General features: G+C 30.9%; 1 protein-coding gene across 1 annotated transcript; it reads right to left on the minus strand.

Annotated features, from left to right (window-relative positions):
• Window positions 1-869: 869 nt before the first annotated feature.
• Window positions 870-27,489, minus strand: LOC129981249 (cytochrome P450 3A9-like). Its single transcript, XM_056092012.1, has 14 exons — window positions 27,345-27,489; window positions 22,010-22,106; window positions 19,712-19,764; window positions 19,501-19,597; window positions 14,451-14,567; window positions 13,382-13,470; window positions 11,145-11,290; window positions 10,068-10,183; window positions 9,140-9,296; window positions 5,537-5,700; window positions 3,837-3,925; window positions 3,123-3,266; window positions 1,340-1,502; window positions 870-1,229 (listed from the first exon to the last, which is right to left on the minus strand). The coding sequence occupies exons 1-14, from the start codon at window positions 27,422-27,424 to the stop codon at window positions 1,125-1,127; spliced, it is 1,617 nt and encodes a 538-aa protein (XP_055947987.1). The 5' UTR covers window positions 27,425-27,489; the 3' UTR covers window positions 870-1,124.

The following is a 27,489-nucleotide window of genomic DNA, read 5'->3' on the forward strand; positions in this document are numbered from 1 at the left end:
TGGCTGGAAATGGTAACCGTAACTGTTCCGCTGAAGTATTTGTTTATTTTGTCCGCCATCTTTATTGGCGACTTGGCATTGTTGACGTAGCAAGGGGCACACTAAAATTCACTTTTACCATGTTAATTTGTTTATTGAAAAGTCAGAATTTACTTATGAAAATTATGAAGGGAAATGAAATATAAGCGACAAGCATTATTTTGTTAAACACAGCATAGCTTAAAAGAAGAAATATGAAGCCGCAGTATCATATATCCTATCTGCCTTTGGTAATGTATGAAGAATATGCAATTCCTTTTCACAAGGAACTTTATCATGAAATGAATAGACTTCCATGTACCCATTCGTAGATAAACTGGAATTTCTTTAATAGCCATTTTCATTAGTATTCATTTCATTTATATAAGTGCTACAAATATTTAGTGTATTCGCTCGATTGGTAAATATTTCATTAAATATCACACGATAATGTTTACTCCGTTTTAAGATGAATACTTATAATTTTAAGGAATTTATAAATTTTGGTTCCTTTCATTTTATATTTTAAAACTGAAATATTAATGGCTGAGCAATTGAAAGATATATCTTAACACTCTGCTTTAAATCATTAGTAAAAAACAAGTTATTTATTGTAAAACTGTTTTAAAATTTCATATGCTTAAAATTATTTATTTCATTCATTTTAATCCATTGAAATTATTCATCAATTATTCATTTCCATTTAAATAACATTATCAACAAGGAACGTGTAAGTGCAATATGAGTGCAACTGATAACAATGCAGTAGATTATTCAAAACAGAAAAGTATTAGAAAAATTATTTGTTTTTTGTAGAAATTTTATTCACAATTTTCTGCTATATTGTGATAAAATCCCAATAAACTTTCGTCAAAAACACCAAAGTTTATAAAATATAAAATTAAAAATCCATAGATCAGCATAGATTAGTTAAACAACAACTAAACATTATAAAAAAATCGATGCAGTGTAATCATTAAAAAATAATAATATAAAATAGAAGGAAAAGCAAGCTATGCTTTATGAGGTAGTCATTTTTATGAGATTGGTATATTTTTCGGGAAAACAGTTTGAATCAGCTAATAAATTTTTTTTCCTAAGAAATCTTATTTCCACTTCAATAGGGGACTATCTTTTCTGACCTCCATTCCTACCATAACTTCTTTCGGTTGCAAAAGTCCTTGCTGACCCAAATTAAATTCCAATGGGACCTATGAAAAATGTTTAAAAAAATAAATGTAATACTTTTTTAAAATCGCAATTTTATAGCTGTATTGATATTCAAGAAATTAAAAGAATTTTTTTTGCTGTTCAATGGTACCTTTGTTTGTGGACTTCTGACGATCTTGAAATGAGCGATGACATGAGCCAGACAAATCTTAATCTCCATGAGGGCAAATCTCATCCCAACGCAGTTCCTGGGTCCGGCACCGAAAGGCAAATAAGCATAAGGATCTCTCTTAGCCCTTTCTTCAGGTGTAAATCTGGCAATAATAAAAACCAGTAATGTTGACTGACTTATGAACATACGAATTTCGTCTATTGTCGATTTCGAAGAATCACAGCATATTTAAATCTAATTGAGTTCATTCTGAACAAATTACAGAAAGTGCCGGGTGAGCAGCCGACAGAAAGGCAGAGAACCAGGTCTATTACCTTGGCGTATAATTGAACTTCCTGTACAATAAAAATATATTAGAAAAAAGACACAAATATCGCTTATTACGGTTGCTTCTAAGCACTGAGATTAGAAATCTCCATATCCGGTGGTTGCCATCCGTTAAGATTACTTCTGTACAAATACATACACATTCCTTGATAACAATTTATATTTTATGTTTCCCTCCTAATGAATGCATCCGTCAAATAGATTTAAGTGGCTTCTGCCTCCATTCTACTTTTATTCTTAACTATAGTTGTCTTTATATGAATGCAAAGGGTTTGCAGATTGAACTATTTTTACAAAATCGTAGTTAAACTATAATACTTATATGTACATACTAAAGGTTTTATAAAAACAGATTAACGAATCTATTTCCACCAAACCACACGATTCTTCCATGCAATGGATCCTGCAACCAGTCTTTTTTTTTCAGTTTCAATACAACATTGATCATTTTTCTTTCACTGTAATCGCAAAAAGGCAGAACCATCAAAATCTTAATAGACATTCAAATATATATATTAACAGCAGCTGACTCGAATATGTTTACTGCTCTTTCCATGATAAATAAAGATATCATGGCAAATAATTCTATTGATGAGGCAGTAAACCTCACTACTCCAACCTTAATTCACACATTCGTTTAATATTCGGTTTTCTTTTGGTACTAGTGTATTAATCGTATTCCTGCGATCAATTGCCGAAGATCGAACACTATTAAGCTATTTCATAATTATTGGTTGCCATTGGCATGCTGCTAATGATTAGAACATTTATTAGAAAATACGCGAAAAAGTTTCAAAAAGATTGTTTCCATTAATTTTATTTAAGAGTATGTGCACAAAATTAAGGATTCAGTGATTCAGTCTGTATTTGTTTAAGCAAGAAGTGCTGACAAACTTCCTGTAAAATTTGATGCTGTGGCTAGATGCCGTGAATCTTTATATAATCATAACAACTAACCAGGCAAGTGTCTATTGGAAGTAAAAAAAAGTCGAATCAAGTTCATGTCTGCACGCCTTAGTTCCAATAGGACTCGGGCAGTCGAAAATTGGATAATCAGATTTCTATTACTGATTTGAAACCAAGAGTGAAGAGACATACATGGCGCATGCACGCGTGCATAATCTTAAGAATTATTATCTAGAGCACTCCATTTACAGAATTAATCCGACTTTACGGTCTCTGAAAATCAATCTTTTCACAGAAATGTTGGACAAGAGGGATGCGTAAATTTAACATCGGAAATTTTCATAACATTTTTGTTGGATAAGGCATTTTAATTGGATCTACTGCAAACCGGGATAAAATTAAATTTAAAAAAAAGATAAAAAGCATGTTTATAATAGTAATTCGCCTTCTATAGAGGCATCCTCAGTTAGAAAAATCCGTTTAAAATTTTGAATTGCCCGGACAAATCACAGTTCATTATTTGGTTTACCTGTCTGGATCAAATTTCTCTGGATCAGGCCAGAGTTTGGGATCTCTGTGCATGGCATATACTGGAATAGAAATTATCGTGCCCTTCTCAATGGTAATTCCAGTGTCGCCTAGTGTATAATCTGTGTCAGCGTACCGTTCTAACCTGTAAGAGAAAAAATTGAGTGGAATTTATATATTTTTATTTGATCATAGCAAAGTAAGAATTAAAAACATGGTTCATTTTTCATTTTCAGAATTTATTGATGAGAGGAGTTCAGGAAGTCTGTGATGTGTTGAAGTTGCTACTAATAAACTACAAAAATAATTGGTAATTTGACCTTCCGTAAGCAAATTTCAGTCACTGCACTGAAGGGATCCAGGATAGTCATCATTCGAAATTCTACGCTAATTCACAAAATATATGCTAACATTAAGCAATTACAGGAATAAAAATTTCTGAAATTAGCATCAATATTCACTTTCCCTTGCATATTTTTAACTAATACTTAAACAACAAAAAATCATAATAATAATAATAATAATAAAAGAAAAGAAAAAAGGCACGAATCTGATAAATAACATAATACCATCAAAATAATAAAATATACAAATTGCAATTAGCATTCAAAGAAAAGTATTCTTAATGAATAGGATAAACAGAAAAATGTTATTCACTTGAAACGCAGTGATAAAACAAGAGATTTCAAAATAAAAATTTACAAAAAAACTTTACCTTATAACGATTGAATAATACCGCAAAGTTTCCGATATAACATTATCGAGATACTTCATTCGTTGTACAGCTTCATAACTGAGTTCACCCTTTAAAAAATTAATTAACTTTTTAATGATATTATTGAAAATGGCAAAATATGAAACAAAACACTTCAATAGAAAAAGATGTTTTTAAACAAACAAGCACGTGCTTGCGAAAAAGTATTGGTATAATAAAATAAATGTGGAATATAGTCTGAATGAAATATTACTATTCGTTGCCTTTGGATAGCTTCTGATACATGGACAGCCTTATTATTTTTTATTCTTTCTACACGTTAGTACAGTCGGCATGTGTATATGCATTTAGCATTAGTCGTCTTTAATGACCAGCTGATTCACCTAACTTCTAGACTAAAACAATGTAAATATTATGTTCAATGTATTAGTATACTCGAGAACTAAAAGCCAAAATAAAACTACTTGGCTTGTCCCACCAGTACATCATTGACTCTTGATTGTAGTAGGTAGGATCAAACTACTCTTACTCGGGTTATCAGTGGGCACTTTAGAACTATGAACTATTCTAAGGGTTCTAAGCGCTTTGAAGTCCGTCTTAATTGTTTTACAGAAGAGAGTTTACATGATCATATTCTTATTTTTCTGGGTCTCTCTAGGCAGGATCTTATTGAAAATCCATCGTTAGTATGAAACTTCTTCAGGGTTCACAATTTCATAGATTTGATATAGCTCTGCTGTTCTTAGAGATGTGCCATAACACCACAAATATTTGCACTTGTCATAATTTTAATGATATTTTAAAAATAGTTTTAAATCTTTTATTTATTCTCCACAGCAGTAAATAAATATATCACTTGCTTTCCCAAAATCTATTTTACCCTTCATGGTTTATGTTAAGAAAGGGATAATAATTCTGATTGTAAAATGAAAATAGAAAAAAAGGGAATATCTACAACTTTAATAGTGATTTTTATTAATAACTTTGATGGATTCACTAAGTTGAGAGGTGTCAACAAAATCCTTATCAAAACTCATAAAAAAATTGTCACTTTGCTCCTGTATCGCCATGTGAACAGATGTCTTTTTATCATTGCTTCTTCCATGTACAAATTACGCCATTCGGGATGAAATAAATTGAAGTTAAAATTTCAAAAGTTTCTTCTTTTCGGCCAAGAAACTGTAAAATTAAATTATGTTTACACACACACACACACAATTAACTAGGAAATATGCAATGAAAAACTCATGCAAGCACCATTCTGAAATGCAAAAATGTGCCCTATAATATTAAATTTGTTTTTTAATATTTCTGCAAATTTTGCACATAATGTGAAAGCTGTGTGTATATATGAAAATATGATAAAAGTTTTACTAATGGACACTCTTAAAACAGGATCGTCTGACTTTTTATTATCAACCTCCATAAAAGCCAATGGTTGCTCATACAATTATCCACCTTATTTAATGAAATTTTGTTGGCGGATATACATGACTAGTTGCAATATTTAAGAAGATAAACGTGCTTTTTTTTTCAGTTTTTGGAACACTGTATACATAACTAGAGTTTGAAAAATTATCGAATTTTTTTACAATAAATGATAATATGCCAAAAATCCTAAACTGAGAGCGAAGAGCTAATTAAAGGATCTTATATTTTTCCTTTAATAGTACTTAGAAGCAAGGAAAACAAGAACTTGCATTGTTTTCTTCCAGTGCTGCGTCCACTTCTCCCCTCAACCTGTCTTGAATATCTTGGTTCAAAGCGAGAAGGTAAGTCGCAAAAGAAAGTGTAGAAGCTGTCGTATCATAGCCAGCCACGAAGAAGATGACGCTCTGGGCCACTAATTCGTCCAATGAGAGTTCTGAAAAATATATATATGTGGTATTTAACCTTATTACAAGGATGTTAACAAAGCACAATAAACTCGTATAACAGGATTTAAAGCAAAGAGACCAGTCTTAATTCCACATTCAAATAATATATTGAGTTTAATTAAAAATCGGTCATAGCATGTGATTGCAATTGAATAATGATTGCATTCTGATTCCTTGAATTGACTTTTTGAGCAATTTATATTAATAAGTAATAAAGGAGATTGCACATGCATGTGTGTGTGCATATAGAAACAATACATTAATTAAGATAATTAATAAACTAATTTAAAAAATTAATAATTTTTAATTTATATTAATAAGTAATAAAGGAGAATGCACACCATGTGTGTGTGCATATAGAAACAATACATTAATTAAGATAATTAATAAACTAATTTAAAAAATTAATAAACTAATTAAAAATAAATTAATAATTTGTAATTTATATTAATAAGTAATAAAGGAGAATGCACACCATGTGTGTGTGCATATAGAAACAATACATTAATTAAGATAATTAATAAACTAATTAAAAAAATATTAAACTAATTAAAAAAATTAATAAACTAATTAAAAATAAATTAATAATTTGTAATTTATATTAATAAGTAATAAAGGAGAATGCACACCATGTGTGTGTGCATATAGAAACAATACATCAATTAAGATAATTAATAAACTAATTAAAAAAATTAATAAACTAATTAAAAATAAATTAATAATTTGTAATTTATATTAATAAGTAATAAAGGAGAATGCACACCATGTGTGTGTATACATACAGAAACAATGCATTCATTAAGATAAATCAATAAACTAATTAAAAATAAATTAATAACTTGTAATTTATATTAATAAGTAATAAAGGAGAATGCACACCATGTGTGTGTGCATATAGAAACAATACATTAATTAAGATAATTAATAAACTAATTAAAAAATGAATAAACTAATTAAAAATAAATTAATAATTTGTAATGTATATTAATCTATACTTATAATAAAGCTCAATGTGTGTGTGTGTGTGTGTGTTGGCGCTCTACAGGCCAGGCCATTTGACATACAGCTATCAAATTTGGTACATGTATACCTTAGAGGTCGGGAATGTGCACCTGGGGTCCCTTTTTTTGAAATTTTAATTAGAATTTTAATTATTAATTAAAAACTAACTTTCCCGCCAAAAAAATCTTCCATTTTCTCCACCAAAAACTTTTCCGCCAAAAAAAATCTTCCATTTTCTCTACCGCCAAATGAGTAAGGCTTTAGTTTTTTTTTTTTCTCCCAACAGTAATGAGGCTAGGGTTACCAATTTTCGGCGGATTATTTCAAACGATTCTGTTTATTTTCTTAATGTTTTATGCATTTAAAATGAAACATTGTTAATGAATCGATCTTTCAGATTCATTCTGAAGTACTTTTGAATTAAAATAACACAGAATAAAGGAAATTAAAAATGTCTAATCTGCATAGCGTTACCCCAACTGGCGTAGAAAAATTCACGCATTTGCGTTACGTAAGTGGCGAAGAAAATTCACGCATGCGCATTGCGTTCTGATTGTTGCCATGACAACCATTATCAACAGATGATTTAAATTATTTTTAGGTTAGTTGTATGCTTTTGTAAGTAAATTGTATTTATGTTAGTTATATATTTTTTGTATATGCTTATAGTTTTAAGTACATCGTTTTTTAAGTAGTTTTTTTAAACCTGTTTTCGACCGATTATTTTAAACGATTCATTTTATTTTCTTAGTGTTTGATGCATTTAAAATTAAACATTGTTAATTAATAGATCTGTTCATGAGGAATCTGAGAAAATTATGTTGACAAATTCTTGAGATATTACATAAATTAAGAAAGATATTCTTTAGTGCCCATAAAGTTTAAACGCTCAGTGACTCTATTATCAGTAATCATATTATTAAAAAAATGCTTTGTTTCAGTAAAAAATATTATTATATTAATTGCAGATTAATCATTTACACTTTAATTTAAAGCATAAATTCTACGAGGGGTAAGTGAAAATTAGAGAGATACATATCACGTTATGACTGAAGGCCTTTATAATATTATGAGTAAATTATATGACTATCAAAATTTGAAGTTTTAAAATATTTTGCTGAAGAATCTATTAAAGTTGGAATTGCGTAAAATATTTAATGGTACAACCGTATATTAACCCCCTGCTTGGCCAAATTTTTAAAAATCGCCAACAACGGCCTTGCGAAATGTTCAAAAGCAAAGGAACAGATGTTCAATCATAGTGCATAATAAAGATTGCCAGCTTTGGCGCGTTATCGCAACTTGGCGAAGAAGGGGGTTAAACTCCTGTTCAAGCTATTTAATTATTAAAATTTAAACGAACCTTAAGATTGGCGAACCGGCTGGTCGCCAAAGGCGGCTAGTAAGTAATAAAGGAGAATGCACACCATGTGTGTGTATACATACAGAAACAATAAATTAATTAAGATAAATTAATAAACTAATTAAAAAATAAAGTAATAATAAACCCCTTACTGAAACTTTCTTTACATTGACAGAAACAGGTTTGTATTGTTTCCCCCTCTACGATTTCTATAGTAATTGGAGCCATTTTTATTGCAGTCATTTAGGTAAACAGTTGTTTCATTAAGGGTTACAATGTATTTCCATTTATCACCTATTAAATAGTTTTTTAGAAGATTCTATGGACTGTACAACATTGAGTCACTTGCCACTACACAAGCTGGTGAACATTCTATTTGTCAGCCTTATTATTTATTTAGACACTGTGTATCTTGGTTTTATATTATTTAATATATTGTTCGTAGATATATATGTAAAGGTTTTAGAATTGATTCTACGTCGGAGTCTCTTCTTTTGTTACAAGCGATTTCACTTCATAAATAATTGAAACTGTTCGTACCTTTTTCGGATATTTGTTTGGAGGTTTGTTTCCACGTAGAAGTAATGATCGACAGTTTTTACCCTTTCCGATTAAAAAGGTTTATTTTAAAGTTAGAAATTTTAATGCCACACATTGCATAACGTTTTTGAATTATGGAATAGGAATATTTCTTTTTCTAAATGTGCGAAAACATATATTTTAATTTATAGTTTATTTATACGTAAAATTTTGATAGAACAATAAACTGAAAAATAGCAGACGATATTTCTTATTTCAAATAATAAGCTGTTACCAGCAAATTTTTATTTTTAAAACAGTTACCTTTTTTAAACTTTTAATCGAAATCGTTCTAAAAACGTGTAAATTCACTTTGTAAAAAATAGAAATATCAAACGATTCCTGTGTTAATGATTTATCTTGAACAATGATCTGTGCAATTTTTTTATCACATATTGAACAATTTACAGTGATTATACCACTTACAAATATTATCATACTGAAAACAAGGTTTCAATGTTATTAAGATCAAAGAAATTTACTTTTGGATGTAACTGTTCTAAATATCTGCTGTTCAACATCTGTTAATTCATAGTTCGATGCTATGTCTCCTTTTTCTTTCTCTGCTGACTCTCCTTTCTGTTCGTCAGATATTTCTTTTGCTGTATCCATCAGAAGTTGAAGGAAATCGTTTCTTTTCTAGAAATAAAAAAGAAAAATAGAAAACCGTTAGAAAAAAGAAAACCGTCAAATTTTTAATGAAATTGTTAGTTTAGAAAAAGACTAATTGGTTTCTTTATTTCCATTGCCCTGTATGTGAAATAAAAGGACCAATATAAATGTTTGTTTTAAACATGTTTAATAAACAAATCCAGCATCCGCACAGAAGAAAAATACAACCTAATTCAAAATACACAATATCGTACATGGTATTACGATATTGTGTATTTGTACGATATAGTAGACAAAAAATTTTGAACAATCAAAATTTCAATTAAAAAGAGTGAAAATAAACCGACGATTTATTGTTCGACTAGGAAAGCAAGAAAATGAATGGATGTCGTATTCATAACGAGTCCAAAAATGAAGTTAGCAAAGCATGGCAAAATCGGGTCCAATCGCCATGAAGTCCCGAGCTCAATCACGAAGAACCAAAAATTTTTGAAATGGTTAGACTAAAGCGAAAGTCTAGAATCTAATGAATATAATACCTAAAAATGTCATTAATTGTTAAATAAATAGATGAAGTTATAAAGTGATGTTCAGTGTACCATTAGTCAGGTCTGAAGGTGTTAAAACAAAAACCATTCCTCCCAGAAATATTAAAAACTCAATCAAATAATTGCTTACATTTTTCAAACTGTGCAATCGATCTTTTAAAGTTGTATTTAAAAATATAATTGAAAATTATGAAAATATTTTTTGAGAAAAATTTTAAGTGCAATATTAGAAAGGATGTATTATAGTTACTTGTCCCGTTCTTTTTCTCTCTTCGATAATCTTGAGCGTCATGTCTTTGAAGAAAGCTGAAGCTTCCGTGGCGAAAACACCGACACCCAATAGTTTTATCAGTTTAGGAGCCACAACTGAAAAGAAGAAACAGACATTTATAAATGGAAGATGGAAGCTGAATTCTGAGATATAAGACATAGATTTAAAGCAAAGAATAAAACATTTTCTTAATAAGGTTTGATTAATTAGTTTACAAAAAAACAGGTACATCGTATAGGAAGTCAACTCAATTGCTCAAATTTTCAGCAAATGTTTCATTTGTCTTATTTAAGAAACTGTGCGTTAAATAAAAGAAATAGACTTCTCTTTAAAATTCAGTTGGATTCGAATGTTTTGAGCATACAAGATATTTGGGAAAGTAAAAAGCGTAAAATAAGCCAGAATTATACAAGAATGTACAACTGAGAACATTACCTGGATGAGTTCGGAAATACACACAAAAAATGTAAAGTATTTAGTTACTTCCAGATAAAAACTTTCTATTTGGATAGTTTTCACAGAATCAGCAGAAAAAAAATCAATACAAATGCATTTTTTGAATTCTTGTACATCTCTATCTTGTTAAATGAAGTAGTGATTTCAATTTCTCTCATTGAAACATGAATACCTTTTACCTTTCAATAACGGAAAGGTATACATTCCCTTTCACTATGTAAAGGTATACCTAGGAGCCCATAAAATTACATCCAAAAATATCAAAAGATGAAATGATTTTATTCTGTGAAGCACCTGATAGTTTTTTGTTGTCATACATTGATTATTACAAAATTAAAGATAGAAATGGTGTTGCATTTTATAATAAATGGACGTTTATTACAAATTCATGCATTGATTAAAAATAGTTGATGCTCAAGCACGGATAAAACAATTGAAGTAAAAGGAATAGGAATCGATCGAGTCTTTAAAAGGGCGAAAATGATTAAAAACTGTCATAAAAATATTGAATTCAAATGCTAAAGAATTTGAAACTGCTGTCTTAAAGTTTTTGAAAAAGTGAGATAAATGATAAAAGAATGTGTTATTCAATGAACTTACGAAAGAGGATAAGCTTGAAACCAAGTTCTTGGTTGAAGACAGTTTTAGCCATCTGAACGAATTTGTTTTCCGGATCATTGTGAGAATCGATTTTGGTGGAAAAGGCAGAACTGGCAATGACATCCATCGCAAATGTGCCGTACATTCTGCAAGGAGATTAAGTTGCAAAAATGAAATATTAAATGAATGCAAAATACAACACGTTTGTAATCGTAGATTATGTCCTTCAATGCTTGTAATCTAAACTTAAGAGAAAATTTCCATTTAAATTACATCATAAAAGTAAAAATTTAAATTACATCATAAAAGTAAAACCATGTTTTATTTTAAAAAATTGCAAGAAAAGTCAGAAACATTTCTTGAAAAATTCTTTTAGTATTTAACCTGGTTTAATTCGGACACTTCCCTTTCAATTTTGATATCTTTGCAGTACTATACGTATTTATTTAAAGCTTTTTCAATTTTTTTCTAATTCAATAATAATTAAACATTTGCCTTTTCATCATAAAATATAAGTATTACAAAACAACTCATAGATATTACAAAACTATCCGATGTGTTTAAAACTGAATAGTTTACGCGTAAAATCTTTTCATGTTCAAATAATAAATCAATAGCATCTGTTCAATAAGTATTTTCACTTCAGTAAGGCTTATAACAATATTTCCTTGATGCTGGTATTTATTATTTATGAATTTTTATACAAAAAATTAATGTACGTAAATAATAATTTTTCTATTTTTCTAAAAACACAAAAATATTTTAAACTCGCATCTATTAATGGAAAACAAACTGAAATTTTCTAAATGTTAAAGAAAATCTCAAATAGGGCTAAATTTTTTATGATACAGAAAAATTTTGTTTGAATGTGTACAGTACTACAAAAAATCATTTAGCTTTTAGAATATGTAAAGAAACATTTGTAAAAATATCTGCTCCCTCATTAATGTATCATCATTAGTTAAACTAATGAGTAATTTAGCAAGGTTTTAAATTTTTTGCAAATATATTAGATTAAGGATTCTTTTTCTTCTGATAAGGAAAAAGGGAAAACGTACATTAGCTTTATAATTCATATTTTTCGAAACAACCTCAAATTTTTATTATAATAAATTAATTATTTTATGTCATATTACTTATTTTCCTGAAATTTCCATGTATTAATTAAATTATACTCTGAAGTTTTAATATTCCTTTTTCTTCAACAAGAAAACAGCGACATTCTCAAAGATACCATCAAAAATAATTAATGTATTAGCTGAACTTAATCGAAAGAATTTCATGTCAAAAATAATTTTTAATTTTCATATTAAGTAAATGATGTTTAAGTTTCCATTTTGTATTATTTTACTTCCTCAAACTTTACAATGAGGACTTAGGCACTATATTACATTTATTGAAAATTTCTTTTCTGCTGATTTTCTAAATGTATAGTATTAATATGTTTTAATTGAAATATTTTATTTAATTAATTAATTAATTAATTGAAATATTATTACTAAAAGCGCATTTTAAAAATATTTTAGAAGTAATGTAAATTCTCTAGTTAATTTTTAGATGAATTCGAAAATAATTAAAACCGATTAATGACCATGGATGAAAATTTGAATGAGAATAATTTCAAAGTTATATAAAAAAAAAATTTCAAAGATATTTGAAAATTATAATAAATTTTTTGAATTTTTTTTTTAATTTTTCAAAAATTCAATCCCATAAAGCAAGTTCAACGAATTTGTCTTCCGTTTGAGGAGGTGATTATTATGATTCCCAATTTCTAGCTTTCCTTTTAAATTACAATGAAATTACTCCAAACCTTATTTCATGACGTGGAACTCTATTGTAAAAACTGAAATAAGAAGTTTCTATAATTTTTTCAAATATTATTAAGTTAACTGGAACTGTTGACACTTAAACTAATTTAGTCAGCTCTTGACATATTAATAAAACTTTCTATAAGCGAAGAATGAGTCAGAGAACGGCTCAAAAATAAAGAGTTAATACAAGAGTAGAAATTTTAAAATTATCCGTTAAAGATATTATGATTTCTGTAAATAATTTTATATCAAGGAATGAAAGCAATTCAAGTTTAAAATGTGGTTCACATTCATCAAATTAATGCTAGAAAGAGTTATATTTATCCTTAAAACATACCAAACATAAAGGTGCTTAAAAGTCATACTAAGGACTATTACTTTCATATCTTTATATTTACTTTCATCTACAATAATGCAGCTAACCTTTTTAAATCAACTGGCTTTCCCTCTTTTACTAGAGCATTTAAATTGTCCATCAATGTTCCAGTGCATTCCTTGAAAATTCCCAGCATCTAAAGAAAAAGCATGTTAATATCAAAACGAGCACTGCAAACCAAAATTATAGCTCAACAAATATCAAAATTATTAAAGATATCTGCTTTTACGAATGTTTGTCGTTGGTTGAAAACGGAAAAAAGATGTTTGCCTAAAGTATCAGGATACAAATCAACTCCAGTTTGTCGATCGAAATCAATGCAAAAAAATTTGGTAAACCATTGAGACAAGGAAGATATATCAATCAATAAATCCAGGAATCTTTTTGTGATCATTAACGGTTTTGATCTCCACAACAAAAAAAAATGATAAGGTCAACGCGCTCAAACTCAAGTCAAAATTTTTGGCCCAAATATTTCTGAACAATCATCTCAAACCGACTCCAAATTTGATATATTTATAATATCTGAATATACTTTTTTTCGTTTAGATAAAAAAAAATTACTATCGTGATTTTTATATATTTATATGGGATTTTATTTTTTATTGTGATTTATTATATTTCTGAACCTCCGAACATGCCACAGTTGTACACATATTTTTAAGCTTTATTACGATAAATAGTAACAGTGGGTGGAAGGGGATAATCATGACTGTGTAGGTATAGTAATTTCAAACAGCAGATTTTATGTCTTTTTAAACGTGGTAAAATGTTTCACAAAAGATTCATTACTGTTTGTCTACCTACAAAGTTAAAAATGGTATTCATATGCAATTCAATTATTCTAAAGAAGTTAAAAAAAATTCCTATAGAATGAATTATATCTACTTACGTATGGCTCTCTGATTATACACTAGTATATTTGAATATCTTTTTTCCTGTAAATATACAAAAGTTGGGGGAAAGTATTAGATAGCGCCATTTGGTGTTGTGAGAAAAAAGCGATATATCCAGCATATCACGAAAATGCCAAATATAAAATTTCCTTGAACTATAAAAACTGTTAATTTCTTTTTACGAGAAAAAAAAATGACAAAATTCTACATGCTTGCTCACCCTTTTTATCTTTCCGGTGGTAAATGTAGGCGTCACAATAGATCGCACACGTTTCCAGTCCTCTCCTCGAATAACGGAAAGCATATTGTCCACTATTTTGTCTCCAGTATTTAATACCTGAAAAGTAAAAGAACTGATATACGTTTCTTATAAAATAATTCGATTAAAATAATAAATTCAATTTTGTGTGAATAATTACTGTACATTATTAATAATCGATTTATAGGATTGATCGTTTGAATATGCATATAAACAGACAAAAGAAAACACAAAATGAAATACGAAAACGGCAAAAAAAGAAATATTTGAAAGAACATTACGGAATATTGCACCTCGGGAAAGGAAATCTCTGACTCATAACAGACTACGAATTAAGATAGCAATACATGTCATTTCCTCTAAAAATACCAGTCATAACAAATCAAGCAATTGAAAAATTTAAAAAATATAAATAAAAACATTGAAATTTAGATAGAAAATTTAATTCCTTAAAGCTAAGAAAAGACAAAATAAAAGCAAGCAGTTTTCAGTGCTCACGTGCATGAAGTGAAAAAATAAGAAAAGTACTTCAAACCAGTAAATGAGTTTTAAAACAAACTGTTTTGGTATGTTTGATATTGCAATGAGTTTTTGTAGGTAAATTGAAGTAAAAAAGAAAAATAGTTGCAGCGAAAATGGAATCTTGAAGGAATAAGTAAGACATTGACAAAGATACAGTGCAAATAAAAATAAATTTTTACAGATAAATTATTCGTTTTTTCATCGTTATTTTTTTTATTAGGGACAAATGATATTTGATAGAGATAATGATTAAAAAGGCTGATTATATAGATTTTGAAGAAAATACAGGATGCGGCAGAAAACAAATTTCGATGCAACTTGATTAAAAATAAATATATTAACAAAATACAACAAATAATAATAAGATTAGACATTTACTGTTAAATTTAATTGGTTTCAAAGTGGCTAACTTTTGCAGTGGTGCAGAGGCGCAAAAGCTTATTGAAATTTTCAGAAATGGACCGCAAGTCATCTTCTTTTAATCTATCCCATTCCCGCCGAATCCATTGCTTTAGAGAGTCCAAACTTTTATGTCGTTTAGTGCAAGCCCTAGACTCCAAAATGGACTATACACCTTAATCATGGGATTGAGATTCGGTGCGTATTATGCCCATTCACCAGATGATATCACGTCCAGAAAATATTCCTTCCACCACTCTTCTGTCTTTTTAGCCTTGTGTACTGATGCAGAGTCTTGTTTAAACTCCCACTTTACATTGCCAAAGAGCGTTTTGGCCCAGGGAAATATAAAATCTTCTAAAATGTCCCGCTTGTACACTTTTTGAAATATTTTAGTAACCTCATCCACAAAAACCAGAGATGTTTTGCAGCTTTCGCAAATTCCGCCCCAGACACTGACCGACTTTGGATTTTTGCAATGTTCAACAATTGCTGAAGTGCTTAGGGCGTCTACAGACCAGAACCTATAGTTCTAGGAATTACAAGCTTTTGGACGGTAAAGAGCTTCTCATTAGTGAAAAGGAATCTCTCTCAATGTTGACATGCGGACCATTTCAAAAGTTTTCAGCGTATCATTTTGAAATTTGTTGCTCTGATGGGTCCCTTATTTCCAGTTCACCAGCGATCTTTCTCATGGAAAACTTCGAATTTCATTGAACTCGCCTTTTGATAACCTTACAGCTACTGAAAGAGTTCACTATACGTTTTAGTTCACTTCCTGGACTTTCACCATCATTGCCAAGCTCTTTGAAACAATAGATTGCTTCAGACACTATTTACCGAGGCACATTAAGCAAACGAACGACTTCATACTGTTCAATTACCAACTTTAAAATAGCATATCTTTTGCTTGGCATTGTAAAAAGGCCAAAACTAAAATATGCATTATAAAATATGATATAATTAAAGTGGTAGAGAAAAAGAAAGGAACAAAAATTAAAAAGAAAGGAATTAACTTTTATTCTATGATGTAATAACTTTGTCGAGTTTTTGTGCCGATCCCTGTATTATAGATAACCAGAATAACACCGTAATATTCTATTCATTTATTTCCCTATTTTGGTTTTATTTCTGTATTTCATATTAAGATTTTGTATATTTATTCTGTCAATTTTTTTTCCTATTGACTGAGCAAATGCGTGAAATGGAAATATGTTCTCCTATTTTTTAATAGCTTTTATTAAAGAACGTTATCGAAATAGTACAAAAAAAAACATCTTGTTTTCATTAATTTTAAGAATAGCAAGTTTCAAATGCACATTTTTTTGCTCGTCTTTTCTCGAAATTATGGAGTCGCTAAACATTGAAAATTGAAGAAAGTATTTTTCGGGGGAAAAAAGATGCCAAATTAGTTTTTCTTCCGGGAATAACTCAAATAGCAAAAAAAATGTGTCATTTCTGCCAACATTGCAGAACTTTTGATGATGCATTACTATTGCTTGTGCTAGGGCAATAATGAAACGCTACAAAAATAAGGAAAGTGAAATTCAAACAATGGTCCAGATCTGTATTGTATATCACAGTGAGCAGTTTGAACAACAAAAATGAAAGTATTTTGAGATGATAAGTTCTTTTTTCTCTTTTTAACACGTTTTGCGTCGCTACATTTTCGAAATTTGCGAACCAACAAATATACATCTAGAGTGTTTTGCTCTTAACATCAATGTGCACAGGTTCATTTTTGTACTAAATCAAAAAGCTATAAAATGTTGTAATTTTCTTTCTACATGGTACCAGGGGCCGTGGTGGTATGGTCTCGATTTCGGAAAAGGAGAGCTTCAGGTTCGAGAACCGATTCCACCGAAGTTTGTCGGGACCAAACACTCCCCTACTGGTATTGTGCGAAATCCTGGAGAGGGCGGGGGCTCCAGCTGAAGCGCCGTCCAAAACATCTGACCGCAACTCAATATTATGAGGTGCGTCCCAAAATAGCCGTAGTATTGCTTTAAAGCGGGACTTTAATATAACCAAAAACCTAATCCTACCTATTATCATTTTCGAGAGAAGAAGACTAACTCCAAAGTTTCAGCCAGGTTCCACTATAAGCGACTTCGTTACGTAACGCACAGTCGCCTTGCTGTATGTAGATATCTAGAGATAAGGGAAGTATAAGAAATTTAAGTGGACTCCCTAGTTATTTATTATATATTTCGCTTTCCAGCTCCGATGTTGTCTGATTCTGTACCTAATATTCGTCAGTTCCACTTAGCAAGTTTTTAACTCCACTGGTCATTCCTTCAATGTTGGAATCTTAATCTTTCCATGACGACAACGTACATGTGTCAATCGGCCTACTTCAGATTCAGCCCCACAAACAGAACATCATTTGTTTATATATCTAATATTTAAATATTGATTCTATTTCTCACGTTGCAACGTAGCAATTGCCGACGTAACGACTTCACGATCAGCCTCTGTTCGGCCTTATACGTAGTATAGAGAAAGTATCACCAAAAAATTCTATCTCGAGATTTTGACGAATCTCTCCATTTTAGATCTCCCGGAGTTCGAAAAAAGCCTTTTGGAAGATGTAAATGAAAGTTTTGTCGAATTTCCATTGTTGAACACTCCGATTCATTTTTCAGTAAACACTAAACAAAAAATGCGAGCATCGTATTTGCACATTATTACAACGCATGTTTAATGCAGGTCATGCGCTTTAGAAATTGAATGTCATATTTTTATAATGAGGATGCTGCCATAAAAATTTTATTTTTCTACAATACTATATACTTATGTAATTAGGAATTAAAATTTTCTACACACATAAATATGTGATCAGTCTTAATTACTGCTGTCCTTTTATTACTATCATTATCAGTATTAGTAGCGGCTATTACTATGCTATTAACTGATCGGAATTTTAATACTTCTCTTTGATGGAGGGGGTACTGTCTTGATCTAGACTGATCAAATAACGAAGCAGAATTTCCAGACAATTCTTAATTTTACAGCCTTATATATACAAAAGAACAACTTGTTCTAATCTTGGTTAAATAAATAGTTATTTACACCTGTAGTAGGAGACACAACAGTGTCTTCGTCGAAGACGAAGGTTTTCTTGAAGCTCAGTTCTTCATCAATACGGTGAAACGACACCACATTGAACTCACTGGTTGTTCGTAAACACAACCACTCCAGTGGTAGTTCTCCGGACTCCGAACTCGTCCTGCAATTCGTTTCTTCTCTTCTCTTAAGAAAAACCATCTCCGCACTTTATTTCGGAGACAATCTCCGCATTTTAATTTACATTGTTCATTTGAGCTGTCTTTCGGCCAATCGGGGTTCAGCAATATGCTCCCTCAGTGGCGCCAATGGGTCGTGGGAAGGTCCTTTTAGTGAAGCACCTTTCATAACTGACTATTCTGGAACACGGAGTTATCATAGTCCTTTCACAATGAGAAATATTTAGCATCCAGATGTTTGGACACCCCTTTCTCTTTGAAGGTACTATCAATATCTCTTGGACAAGGAATTCCCACATGTGGTCTTTCACTGTAGTCGCTAATGAACAGATGCGACCACCCAGGTGAAAAGATCCACCATCTGGCTATCTTGAGGAGTTTAGTAATTAACAGCGACGACACAGCTGGACATTCTGAGGTTTATAGTTTAATTTCCTCTTTTTTAATGAGTGTAGAAATTTAATTTTCCTACATACATAAGAATTTAATTTTTCTACAAACAAACACTTTGCAGTTTAAATTTTTCAGTAAATATAGCAGCCAAACAATTATTCAAAGACTTGTTCAACATGTAGAAAGGCCATAAAACGTGCTTGATGGACGGTTTTTGTCAATTTAATAATCCTTTGACCTAAAATTCTTTAAAAATCAGCAACAAATCATGTCCCCATCCAAAAATAAGTTATACGTTGTGAGAAACACTTTTTTTAAAATGGTTTTAAAATATATTGGGCTATTCTTCCGGAGCTGAATATTTAACTACAGTAACTTCATAATAATGCTATTTATTGCAATATTTCAAAATATAAAATGATGTGTCGTACTTATTAGCAAAACAGTCTTACTCTTCTTCCAGTGAAGGAACTGAAATCCTTGACCATTATGTCCTTCAGTAGAACTGGATCACCGATGGATATATGTGCGTTATTTCCTTCATAGTGACTGAAAATGAAAAATAGTGTTTTAAATAGTGTTGCACTAAATATTGTAACATCGCTGTGCCATTGTATTTTTAAATGATCCGAAGGAATTTAAAATAACTAGTGCGTCACATACCCATATACAGGTCCCAGTTTCATGTATCGCTCGTATTCAACTTCATGAAGGGGCTGTGATGAAAGAAAAGAAGAGAAGTTAGTTTCTTTAATGATGGAAACTGAAAATAATGTTGTAATACGAAATAAAAGTCAGTTGGTATAATTTGAAACATATTTTGCAAGCGTTATTTTTTTTTAAACTTAAAATAACATAAAATGAAGAAAAGGTCTATATTTTATAAATACATAGTCATGTTTGCAAGACTCTTTCTCTACATATACTTTCTCGTATTTATATAATAGAGAATGTATAGTAGTCGTCAAAAAATTCAAATTCGAGAATTCTGACGCATCATCATGTTTTAGACATCCCTGACAAAAATGCATTTTCGCAAAATGTCCATCTGTCTGTCTGCCTGCCATGCCTATTCCATATCGAATGGAGACTAGACTTAAGTTTAAAGCTAATTTTTTCCTTATGGATGTTATGCCACGAGCAACGCTGTGCGGGTACTGCTAGTTGGAGAATATGAGATAAAGTTTCAATGAGACCATTCCCGCTATTTCATCATTTTCACCTCTTCACACAGGTCGTATTTTATAGATATTATGTATAATTAATTAAAAATCGTGTCATGTTAATAAAAATTATTACCCTAGCATAATGCAGTCACTGAAATTAAACTCTAATAAAAGTTACAGCAAAAAAAATATGCAATCCAGTCTAACTTTCAGGAAAATATCGGATTATTACGGCTAAAATGATCTTACTAAAAAACTAAAAAGTCGATTACTAAAAAATGAAATTTTTCAATGAGAAAAATTATTTTAAACTATTTTTGATTACATTTTTGTGAGATATTATATTTTTCTATCAGATTCCTATGAATGCAAGAATGGTGACAGGAGTAAACATTATCACTTTTAACAATGTGACATTATCATCGATAAGGAAAAAAATGCTTTAATGTTATTCCGCTTTTGATAAGATATTGTTTGAAACTGTCATTTTTTTTCATGGCTCTGAAGTGAGTTCCGTAAACAAAACAAAAAATCAAAGAATTATTTTTTAAAACTGCATACATAGATTCAGGATCGGATTATTAAAGGCGGGCGTCAAAGAAGTTCACAAGCCCTTGAGGATTTTTTTTTTGCTACGTTTTTTGGAAGATTATTTTATTTTGTATTCCCATTTAAATAAAAAAAAGCCATGAAATTAAACTTATTCAAATTATAATAAACTGTTCTTTACTATTTGTATTGTTTCATAGAATATTTAAGCACGTTATTTTCTTCCATTGTTATGTGTTTTGAAAGAAGGATTTTATTTAACTTATGTGTAGGTTTCATAAGAAATAAGAAAGGCAAGTTACTTTCTAATGTTGATAGTTAGAAGATAGTTTATCTTGAGGATACGTTTGCGATAGCAATTTTATGGGACTCGACTGAATTAGGAAGGTTCATATACATGATGAACAGATCATTAAATTTAAGAATATTGAAATTATCCATCTTTGTTGTCTGCCACAATTTGATGCTTAAAAATATTTCCTTGAGGAATCATGAACATTAAATTATGAATTAGATTTAATTGAAAACAACATAAACAATATTCCCAGCAATCCATCTGTCTGAAATAATGTATAGTTAGAAATTAACCAGAGCAGTAGTAAGGTTTTCTCGGTAATACTTGGTATCGTTTCTCCTTCATCTGACGATAGCTTGTTCGCAGTGATTGATTTAAGATGATTGTCAGTAGTTATAAATCTGACAGGAGACATTTTCTTTCATAAGGGAAAGTAACAGTTCACACAGATAAGTACTTCCATACACGAAAATAATTTCATATGCCGATTTCCAGTGTTTTTAAATCTCATTTAAGTCGCATTTTTTATGAAATTCAAGTATCCTGGCAAAATGAATTTTGCCTGGAAGCATTCTAAACAGCATTTTATGCCGATTGCTTTCATTTGCAAATAGTGGGATACTGATTCTAGATCTATGGAAAAAAAGTAAAGGTTTCAAAGAACACTTTTATTAATATTATTATTCCAAGCATTTAATATCTTCAAACCTTGCTTCGGATTCAATTCTAAAGATTAAATTTTATATGTATTTTTAATTATGGGACTTGCTCAGAAGTGCAATTCGGAATAAAGTAAATCAAACTACGGAAATTTACTAAAACGTTTGTAACCTACTAATATGTTTAGAAGGTCGCATATGGACCCGAGACACGAATTTTTCAAGCCTTTGGCAACGCATGGTTAACCTTAAAGACTAAAAGATGATCCTAAACATTAAACATATTTCATACTTTCCTCATCGTTTCCCAAACTGATCCAATTAGTGGCAACGGTTTAACATATGGAATATTTTTCTTTTCCCAGTAATCATGGTTCCTAGTGGTATACCTGAAAATAAAACATACAAATTTAAAAGGATGGATTGTATAGTTGAAGTTAGAATATTTTTAAATCTACAACGTGTTTAATTAGTAATATTTTCTTTATAATATAAAAATTATTTTTTATTTACAAGTACAGAAGGACATCAACTAATCCCTAAATACTGAGTGGCCAAATTATTATAACCAACTATTCAATACAATGGTGGGCCCTTTTTGCCCTTCATACTGCATGGATCCTTTTCGACATAAATTGTATGAGATGTTGATGGAAGATTCGAGACTATATCCGATGAACTGCGTTTTCCAATTTCTTCAGAATTGATGGTAACAAACCCGACTGCCTGATGCCTGGTTCGATCTCATCCCGCACTTTCTCAATTGGATTGGGATCTGGTGATTGTGCAGGCTAACTAAGCCAGGTAAAGTCTGTCATGCTCTTCGAAACATCTGTTAAATTTATGACAGTCAGAATTTTCCTGTGGAAGTATGCATTCCCATCAGGTTTTATAATTATTATAATAGAATGTACTCGTCTTGAAAAAACATCTAAATCTTGGGCATTCAGACATTATTCCATAGTAATCAAAAGACCTGACAATGCCAAGAAAACATTCCCCAAACCATAAAATTGTCTCTACCAGCCTAAATTATTGTTTTATTGCTATTGGAGCCAAGATTTAGTGTTATTTCCTCTATATTCGCACACTGCCATCTGTACAGTGTAGTTGAAAACGCGATTCATCGGACCATATGACTTTTTTTTTTCAGTCATCTACTGTCTAATTCTTGTGGTCCTTTGGGAAGAGGAGACTCTCTTGTGCTCTTGTTTAAAGCAATTAGTAGAAGTTTTCGAACAGGTCGGTGACTTCCAACACATATATGGTGTATTATGTAGTGAACAATTCGTTCAAGGATCTTTGTAGTGGTTACTCCTTGTTTAAGATTCCCCACAATTTAACGTATTGTTTCTCTTATGTAGGACTGAACAATGCTGGCAGGTCTCTTTTCTGACTGAGCATTCGACAATTTGTAGCGACCACAAGCCTGACGTTGAGACTTAGTTTTCTGCTTAATAGTCCACTATCTCTAACCATTAACAACTGCTGCTCTCGAGCATTTCACTAGTGCAATCGAATGCCTGCAATCAATCCGCATTCACACTCAATTAAATTACATTTTTTTTGCCTATATCTTCGCAATTAACAAAATGCCATTAATGTTTCACTTGTCATGCAGTCAGTTTTTGTAGCTCTCCATCTAGCAGCTACAAGGTGAAATTATGGCAGATCTGTGTATAAGTACCAGGTGGTCATAATAATTTGGCCCTCATTAATTTCAAGCAGAAATATCTGCCACTTCTTTGAATACATGCATCTCGTAGAATATATTTTATTCTAATAACTTCATCAGTCGCGGAAAATTAATTTTGATATTATTGGGTTGGCAACTAAGGGATTGCGGATTTTGTCTACAGATGGATTTTACACTTTCTTTTGTTTCATTAACGTGTTCAAAGTACCTAACCCATATTTTTTTCTTATTGTTTGGCCTTCTACCTTTCATTTAGCAAAAAATATATATCAATTAGCTCTTTAGTTTTGTTTTTATCCTAATTTAAAAATGGAAGAACAGGACGTGCACTTCAGACATACTTTATTGTATTATTTCAGAAAATGCAAGAACGCATCACAAGCGCACAAGAAGTTGGGCGCCATATATAGTATGAAACCTTGAAAGAAAGGCAAGGTCAAAATTGGTTTGCCAGATTTCGGTCTGGTGGGGCTCAACGATTTGGTCGTCCAGTTGTTTGACCGCCACTCCTCTAACATCGGAAAACCCATCTCACCACCTGCACGACAAGACTTCCACCCAGGCCCGGAAACTCCAACCACCAACGCAGCGCATCCTCAAGCTCAGACAACTCCATTCAGTCCTGCATAGCCCATGACATCCCTGCTCCAACCCAACCTAAAACCAACTATTCCTGCTCTAACCCAGCCAAGTCAGCTCCTCACCAGTCTAACCGAATTCAGCTCGCCTACTCCAATGCAACCCACTGCAGCCTAAAAATCTTTAACCCAGCCAACTACAACTCAGCCAACATCAGCTCCACATCATCAGCCCAATCACCATTACCACCACATCATTAGCTTAGCCATCTGCAACTCTCACTCTCCATGTCCACCCAACTGTTTAAATAATCGTTAAGATTACAGTCGCAGGGGCATGGAGAGGTGTTAAGGTGTTAAGGTCGTCCAGTTGAAGTCGATGAGACCCATATCAAGGCCATTATCGATTCAGATCGTCATAGCACAACACATGATATTGCAGAAGCTCAATGTATCGCATACATGCATTGAAAAAAAATTTTAAGCTTGGCTATGTCAAGAAACTCAATCTATGGATCCCTCACCAGCTTAAAGAAATTCATTTGGCGCAATACATTAGCATCTGCGATTCGCATCTGAAACGCAACGAGATGGATCCATTTCTAATAAAAATAATTACTGGCGAGAAAAAGTGGATAGTTTATAACAATATTAATAGAAAGAGATCGTGGGTGATGCAAGATGAACCAGCCCAGACGACATCAAAAGCAGAGATTCACCAAAAAAAAAAAAGATTATGCTATCAGTTTGGTGTAATTATAAAGGAATTCTGTATCTTGAACTTTTACCAAACAAACCAAACGATCAATTCAAACGTGTACATTCAACAACTCGCCAAACGAAGCGATGCCATTTAAGCAAAGCGGCCAAAAGTGGCAAATCGTAAGAGTGTCATAATGCAAAGCCCACACATCTTTGGTCACTCGACAAAAATTATTAGATCTGTGTTGGGATGTGTTGTCATATTCGCCATATAACTATGACTTTGTGCCTTCAGACTACCATTTATTTCGTTCCATGCAGAACTCCTTAAACGGTGAAATTTTTAATGACGCTAATGATGACAAATCACATTAATTCAGTTTTTTGATAGCAAAGATCAGAAAATTTTACGAACATCGAATTATGACATTGCCTAAACGATGGCAAAAGGTCATCGACAAAAACGGACAGTACTTAATTGAATAAAGTTATATTTTTAAGTAAAAATTTGGAATTTTCATTCTTATTTAAAATTCGCAATTACTTAGTTGCCCAACCCAATAGATCCCTTAATATTAAACAAATTTATGTTCAAAAATTAAGTTAGATGATTCTATTTACAAGGGTTTTCCTTCCAAATTAAAATTCGCTCATTATATGAAATAAAAATTATAAGGAAAAACTTATGCTCCCAATTACTCTTAGGCTTGTTTTGTTAAAATATTCAACTATTTAATTAAAAATAATTCAGTTTGCTTAGTGGCAAGTATTTAAAATAATGCTTTTCTAAGAAGAAGAAACAAAGACCTTTTTTCTTCTTGCAGTAAGTTAGTAACAAAATGTCTTCTAATTTTCAATTTAAAGGTATTTTAAGAAAAAAAAATGTGTAAAATTGTGTTTATTTTAATTAAATGATCATAAATATTTACTACGAAATTTCCGTATTTTTAGGTCAGGTGCAAGAAATAAAAAAAGAAGTTTCTATGGTCATAAGTTTATTCTTTTTGTTCATATGTCAATGTTCAGTGGTCATCATCTTTCTCAAAAATTATCCAATGAAATGATTCTTTACAAGCAATAAAACAAAAACACGATGTAGATGCATCGATTATTTATACTTTTTTAGTTAGATAAAATGCTTAAACTTCGAATCCCGAATAATAAAACATATAATTTTATAAACAATCATTTATCATAAGGGTTCTTATAACATTATTGAACTGTGTGAACTGCGATGAAAAACAATAATGGCGATTTTAGTCCCAAAATTATTTATTTGCACATTTAACTAATGAGACACAACACAATACCTCATGTAAAAACATAAAAAATAGCAGATAATCTTTTTTCTGCGCTTCGCGGCTCCCTTCTCTCTGTCAAAATTTTCGCTACCTTCCCTCTCACCTTATCCCATCCTCTATACAGGTTAATTCTTTCGCCAGATTTTCAGAAGTGTCGCCAGACCATAGCCAGCGCCTTATAACATTATTATGAATATATTTTAAAAATTGGCTTGTCAACTCATGATGAAGTATTTTTTTAATGGTAGTTATTTTCAGCAGACGATTCTCTTTTTTCAAAGACGGAGAAATGCTAATAATTAAAATGCACTTGTTATTTACTAAAATTTTTAATATTATTCTTTTCAACGAACTTCTTTTTACTCTATTGTATACGTAGTACATAGCAAGTACAGTAATTATCAAAAAAAAAATTCGAACTCGAGATTTTGACGAATTTGTACGTTCTATACTTTCCTAAGTTCGAAAAACACATTTTTGGTCAATATCTGTCTGTCTGAGACAAAGATAACTCAAAACAGCTTTAAGTGAGACAGAAGAAATTTGGTATACAGTCTTTACACCAAATTTGCAGATTTCTATCAATTTTTGAGCAAAATCCATTCATAGGAAGTCTGTCTGTCAGGCTGTTCGAATGTAAGTTAACACGATAACTAAAAATGATTATAGATAGATAAGATTCAGTACACGTATTTAACATCAACAGTATAGAAACATGTTAAATTTTGAGCCAAAATCAATAAATGATTGATCGTTTCTCAGTCTGTACTTTCTGAAATATGCAAATGCGATAATTCAAAAAAGCAAGGACTTAAATATATCAAATACGGTATGAGATTTTGTGACTACAGATGCAGTTTTATGTCAAATTTTTGTTCCAATAGGTTGTGAAAAACGCGTCTAAAACACACATTTGATTTTCTGATCTTATTAACCGCATGTCAGGAATTAATCGCCAAATAACTCGCCAAGGATGAAAGAGATGATAATCTCAGCAAAAATGCTAAATTCAAGCCAAATGTTGATATTTCTATATTATTGAAAGTCAGTGGCATACAAGGTGATTTCTAGGATAATTCCATTATTACAGAGTATGTGAGAAAACTTTGGGAAGATCATCCCAGCTGGTTTTTATTCTTAAATTATTAAAATGTGTCTGCTGTTTTAAATTTAAAATTTTTATTACTAGTAGAAATTTTTTAACTTCAAAATACAGGATATTTCATAGACGTTGATAATGAAACCAATAATGTCTAGTAAAGAGAAAAAAAATTTATAAGATTTAATTCTAGAACAAAAAAAGAATTCTCCCTCATTTGATATGGAATAAATATTGCCAAAAATGCTTACCAATACAAAAGGACAATCGTGAAGAGTCCGATTAAAAAACTGACTGTCAAAGAGCCGAAAACAAGCTCCAGTCCAAACATTCTTTCTGTTAAGTAACCAAAGGGGAGACTGAACTGAAGCTGTCACTCTAAAGTGATGGAAAAAT

Source organism: Argiope bruennichi, chromosome 8 (assembly GCF_947563725.1).
Source record: "Argiope bruennichi chromosome 8, qqArgBrue1.1, whole genome shotgun sequence".
NCBI lineage: Eukaryota > Metazoa > Arthropoda > Arachnida > Araneae > Araneidae > Argiope > Argiope bruennichi.

Coding starts and splice junctions, on each gene's coding strand:
- LOC129981249 (XM_056092012.1), bottom strand. CDS start 27,424: ATGTTTGGACTGGAGCTTGTTTTCGGCTCTTTGACAGTCAGTTTTTTA. Junction 11,291..13,381: donor AAGCCAGTTGATTTAAAAAG/GTTAGCTGCATT, acceptor ATCTCCTTGCAG/AATGTACGGCACATTTGCGA. Junction 3,267..3,836: donor TATTATTCAATCGTTATAAG/GTAAAGTTTTTT, acceptor TTTCTCTTACAG/GTTAGAACGGTACGCTGACA.